The 5,979-nt window shown below is 45.0% G+C and overlaps 1 protein-coding gene across 1 annotated transcript; it reads left to right on the forward strand.

Annotated features, from left to right (window-relative positions):
* Nucleotides 1-1,617: 1,617 nt before the first annotated feature.
* On the forward strand, nucleotides 1,618-5,467 carry mafba (MAF bZIP transcription factor Ba). Its single transcript, XM_076740799.1, has one exon. The coding sequence runs from the start codon at nucleotides 2,089-2,091 to the stop codon at nucleotides 3,316-3,318; it is 1,230 nt and encodes a 409-aa protein (XP_076596914.1). The 5' UTR covers nucleotides 1,618-2,088; the 3' UTR covers nucleotides 3,319-5,467.
* The last annotated feature ends 512 nt before the right edge of the window (nucleotides 5,468-5,979 follow it).

Consider the following 5,979-nt stretch of genomic DNA (forward strand, 5'->3'; position numbering starts at 1 on the left):
GTGGAAACGAAATGATAATCCAATCGATCCTTCAAATTGACTCATTTACAAGCGGTGTCTTTTCGCAGGGAAGCGAGACATTTGCTCACACTACTACTCTCTTTTTTGGGCAGGCAATTAAAACACAGATCAAATCAACGATACGCGCGCACATCCTGCAGGATCTGATCTTATGTTGGCCAAACTACCTGTTAGACAGTGTCAGTGAGCTGATTAAAGATGTGACACTGAGTGTTTACGAGGCTCAAATGACTGAGATTAATTGTTGTCAGTCATAATTGCAGGATGTGACCTTTAAAACGAGCAATTAGCGCGGAGATAAAATTCCAAGCGCAAAATAAAAGGAAATCCATACGAGCAGCATCTCACCGGCTTCATCGGTGCACGTGTTGTCCACGCAGGGGCAGCCTTGAGCCTGTTTTCTGCTGAATCCCCTGTTGTGATGCTGCCCGGTGTACAACAAACTGTCCGAGCCAAGAGGAGCCTGATGTGGGAATCTGGGAGTAATAACAGGCTCGGAACAAAGTCAACTTTATTCTACCAAGCAAAAACACACTTAACCCATAATGATTATAACACAGGGTTGTCATATACATACAGAAGTGCTGTGGTCATAGCATGGCAAAATTATCAAAAGAAATCTATGGAGTTCTGTGCAGCAAGGTCAGCAGTCACTTTTGGGAATCACAGACATATAACTTATGTCAAGAACTGTATAGGATTTTAGTCTGATTCTCCGTTGTGGGGTATAATTAGTGTAAAGATCATCATCTGACTGTAAGCAGAGTGTGTTCGTAACTGCAACCATTACGGCGGAATAACACAATGAAGTTATGTGTCCTTTTTTGCGAGAAAGGTCAAGATTTAAGTTTGCAACCCTGTTAAAAATGGTGACCTCTCACATCGACCTTTATCTGCTGGCCAACAGCAGATAATGCGAGTTCTTGCTTTGTTAAATCGAATGAAAGCTTGTGTGAGCGCTGCAACGTAGGTGTAAAAAGTCATTGAACAAGTCAAATAATTCAATTCAATCCCTAAATATCAAGCACTTGAATGGCGAGATTAGGGGAATAATGTGCAATGTCTTATGGAGCTAAAGCGTTTTTCTGTGAAAAGAAGTCAAAATGCGTTTGGAAGCAAATGGAACAGCTGATTTTTCAATGCTGCCCCTTTTCTATAAACTGAGATTTAATATTTAACGTCTTGGTTAATTCTTAAGTTTTCTCGGGGAGTGTTGTGCCATAAAAGTGCCATTAGAGGATTTTCATTTGGCTCACAGGGCTGCAGCCTATAAATCACTCACATTACTCTCATCGAGACCTGAAAGTCACAAGAGAAGACCAGAAGCGATGCGCTACACCGGAGCCGCGGATAGCGTCCGTGAAGTGAAGGCATTTCTCTCTCCCTCTCCTCCACTTTCCTCCCACCCTCTGCTTTTAGGGAAGTCGGTCAGCTGACTGTCAAGACTGTATTGTGCGCCCTCCTCTCCGCGGCTCTCCTCCTCCTTCTCTTCCTCTATTTCAGCGCAGAGTCCCGCTCCCATTGGAGAGCTGAGCGCCACGGATCCAGCCTTTCAGCTCGACGTCACGGTGCGCTATAAGGATAAAGCTCTGGCTGGCTCCGAGCGCAGTCTGCTGGATACCATAGAGTGGGAGAGAGTGAGAGAGGCGAGCCTTTAAATCTCTGCGGTGCAGAGCTGGAGAAGCTGCTTCTCAGCGAAAATCAGACGCCCTATTTACTCTGCTTATTTGCTCCTGTTATTTTCCTGGAGAAAAAAGGGACTTACAACCAAGAAGTTGCAACGAGGACTGGTGCCCGTCTCAGCGACCAAACGTGGTATTTCCTTTATTATTATTATTTATGCTGATTTTTTTTTCTTTTTTGTTAATACACTTCTACTGAAGGGACTGAGGTTTTTACTTTTGCACTGAGACGCATTGCTTTCTACCTCCTGCCTGGTCTCTCTGCCAGATTATCCCAGTAGAAGTAGGCTATATGACGCAAACCGTGTGCAGAGCATTAGTCTGAAAGTTTTCCTCCACTACTTTTTTTCTTTTTCCTTTTTTTCCACCAATCACACGGTGTTTCATGCTACAGCAAGTCAGTGCGCAGCGGTGGAGGAGCCAAAAGAACTATTGCATGAAACAAGAAGGGAGAGAAGAGACGCTGATTAATAAGTCAGTTTTTGCGACGCTCGCAAGTACCTTTGCATATCTGCAAAAGAGTCGCGACAGCAACATGAGCACTGAGCTGAGCATGGGCCCGGAGCTACCCAGCAGCCCTCTGGCTCTGGAATATGTCAATGATTTTGACCTGATGAAGTTTGACGTGAAGAAGGAAGGCCTGGCCGGGCTGGAGCGCAACGGGGTGCGCCAGTGTAACCGTCTCCAACCCCAAGGCTCTGTGTCTTCCACCCCCATCAGTACACCCTGCAGCTCGGTGCCCTCTTCACCCAGCTTCAGCCCCACAGAGCAGAAAAACCACCTAGAGGAGCTGTACTGGATGCCGAACAGCGGGTACCACCAGCAGATAGACCCGCAGACGCTAAGCCTGACCCCAGAGGACGCAGTGGAGGCCCTGATTGGCGCCACAGCTCACGGCCACCCTCCGCCTCCGCACGTCCAGCAGCAGCTGCAGCAGCAAGGCGCCTTCGAGGGCTACAGGGGCCCGCATCACCATCACAGCCACCACGGCCACGGCCAGCAGCACCATCACCCGTACGCGGGGGGCATCCCGCACCACGCCGAGGAACTGTCCGGGCACCCCGCAGGCGGACACAACCACCCACACAGCCAGCACCACCATCACCACAGCCAGGACCCCGACAGCCCGTCCCCGGTCTCTCCAGAGTCCCACCAGCCGCTCCATCACCACCGCCACCATCATCACCACCACACGCACGGCCACTTGAGCCAGTCGGCGGGGCACCACGGCTCCGGGGGCGGACTCAACGTGGAGGACCGCTTCACCGACGACCAGCTGGTGTCCATGTCGGTGAGGGAGCTCAACAGACACCTACGGGGCTTCACCAAGGACGAGGTCATCCGCCTCAAGCAGAAGAGGAGGACCCTGAAGAACCGGGGCTACGCTCAGTCCTGCCGGTTCAAGCGTGTGCAGCAGAAGCACGTGCTGGAGAACGAGAAGACGCAGCTGATTAACCAGGTGGAGCAGCTGAAGGCGGAGATCAGCCGGCTGGCGAGGGAGAGGGACGCCTACAAACTCAAGTGTGAGAAACTGACGGGGTCAGGGGCCAATAACGGGTTCCGCGAGGCTGGCTCAACCAGTGACAACCCTTCATCACCAGAGTTTTTCATGTGAGTTGTCATAGCCTTTTCTTGTGAACCCCCTCACAACAAACTTTCCCCTGCACCCCCACCTTTCTTTTCTCCACAAGTGACTGACTGGCTGACGAACAAACGATAATAATCCACACTTCCCATACTGTTTATGATTATACTAATAACGGTAACAATTATATTCATATTAGAAGAATAATCCATCAAATAGTATTCTCATATATAATCATCTCTTCTCCATCCACGTGTCAACTGAGATACAAAGAGCAATGTAGAGTGTGTGATCAGTCGCAGCATCTTTGTAGATTAGTTGCTTGTAGTGAAGAGACTTTTTTTCTTCTTCAAAGAAGAGGATCGGCTGATGAACTTTTCTTTTTTTTGTTTTTCTCTCTCTCCTTTTGAGGCTACAGCTTTTAAATAATCTGTAAGTAGTGTGGGATGGCGTCGAGGCAGTTGTCTTGTAATTTTGTTCTCCAAAACGATGACATTGTTATGAAACAACAAGCAGGCCTGGCCTCGCAGCCTGCAACACACGAGACTCACAGAAAATCTCCAAAAGCAAGACTCCAACTTTATGCAAATTTAAACTTCTGTCTACTAACCCGTCACGCGGGGGGGGGAGGGGGGAGGGGGGCATTTTATGCAACATCTCATTGATTTATTGCCTGCTTGGTTATATTCGAATATATATTGAAACAAAAAAAAATCTGCATTAAATATTAATCCTGCATGCTGGACATGTATGGTAATAATTTCTATTTTGTACTTTCATCTTCTCGTGTATATTAAGAGCATGTTGTTGATCTGCGCTTCTCCATAGTCTTGGGGGTTAGAGAGATGCAGCGGGGACAGAACAGCAGGACTGCCGGTGCAGTATCATATGGTGCGGGTTTCTTTGGGCTTGTAAATATTATGCAACCGCAAAACTGCACAACAAGATTGAGGAGGCTGGTTTGAACTTCTTTCTTTCTTTGTGTTGTGTTTTTATTTCAGTTATTTTGTATGATTTTTTTTTTTTTTATCATTTGGGGTGTTGATTGAGAGAGGAGTGCATTTTTTCAGTTGCATTTAAATACAACAAACTTTGTGTGACAAGTGCACTTTTGGATAATGATTTAAACGTTTTCATTTTGAAATTTGTGCAGACCTCCCTCCAGGAAGACATACTATGATACCATATTGTGATATTATTCAACACAGGGCCTACGTGCAAAGTTTTAGCGGAATATTTGGACACGTGTTCCGTGAGGCTGAGGAGACCAACATGTGGCCACAATATTTCTGGTCCCAGATTGCACAGAATAGGCTATTGCGCAGCGAGGCGAGGTTACAAGATTTCTACTGTTCAACACACTCAGTGTGGGTTAATGCTCTGTGTCATTTTAATTCAACGTGGCTTTTGTGCCACTAATTCAGGAAAGTGCTGTTCTGCCTTTCTATTAACTCTTTAACAGACCACATCAAACCCAAACAAAAGCGTATCCTCTCATTACCATGGACGGCCACCTGTAGCATATTATCACTGGGCCTGATATTAATGATTTATATTTTTTAACACTATTTAGAAAATGGTGCAACAACATACTTGTCAGGGGTTTTATGTAGAGCTAATATTTAGATAACGCGAGCATTTTAATACAAAGTTTGACTTTTAATGCTCTATGTTTTCCTGATTTTTTTCTGCCGGTCAGTAAAAAAGGGGACTCAGGTTGTGCAAATTCTCAAAATGAAAACAATGTGTATTATGTAATACGTTTTTTTCTGTTGTATTATTATTTGATTATTCTGGTTCTGCTGGCCAGATGCATAGTTAAAGTTTTTATTTTAATGATTTAAATTAACAAACTGTCAGATCATATCGAATAAGCATGGTGCTTGCATTTGAAACTATTGTTGAAAAGTCATGCATTTAACAATCTTTGGTTTGTTACTGATTCAACTGTGTTGAAATCTAACTGAAACTGCAGCAGCGGGTTGTTGTTTTGTTTTCATCTATACCATGTACTTTGCGATGATGGGGATCAATTTTCAATCCTGTTTATATAAATAATAGTTAAAACACTTAAATTTGAACTGTTCCATTCAGGCTGGTTTCTGTTTTGTCTTATTTTTGGTTGTTTTTGGAAGAAATTGTTTCCTATTTTGCTTATTAAAGTCATTGAAATGGCAATAATTACCTCTCAGACTTTTTTTCTGCCGCCATAGTTAAAGATCTGTGATTGACGGAGTCACATTAACAACATATTAGCAGTAATTAATAATCCCACACACACTGCAGTGACAGGAGCGCCACAGCACTTTGAAAAAGGAAATGTTTTTGATTTTTGCCGCAGCATTCAGACGAGAGACAGAATGCAGAACTTCAGGAATATTACCTTATCTTTTAAGAACTTATTCATACCAACCTCTAAACCGCTTGTGTTTAATTTGTCCTTGGCCTTTATTTTATTTTCAGACTTAAGACTGATGTGGAAACTTTGGACCAAAGCCCACTGGCCTACTGTGATTAGATCACCGGGTCTGGCCGTTTATGTGGCGCTGCAGGGAGACTCCTATATACATGCTGCTGGTCTCTGCTGGCATGCTGACTTCTGCAGAAACCCCGCCGTCACAAGAGCGCGCGTAAAAGGAGCTCTTTGACCTTGCAAAACACCAGAGAAGAGATGAAAACCTCCGATTTACA

This window comes from Chaetodon auriga, chromosome 10 (assembly GCF_051107435.1).
Source record: "Chaetodon auriga isolate fChaAug3 chromosome 10, fChaAug3.hap1, whole genome shotgun sequence".
NCBI lineage: Eukaryota > Metazoa > Chordata > Actinopteri > Chaetodontiformes > Chaetodontidae > Chaetodon > Chaetodon auriga.

Bases quoted from the DNA above. Each gene is read 5' to 3' on its own strand.
- mafba (XM_076740799.1), top strand. From the start codon at position 2,089: ATGCTACAGCAAGTCAGTGCGCAGCGGTGGAGGAGCCAAAAGAACTAT.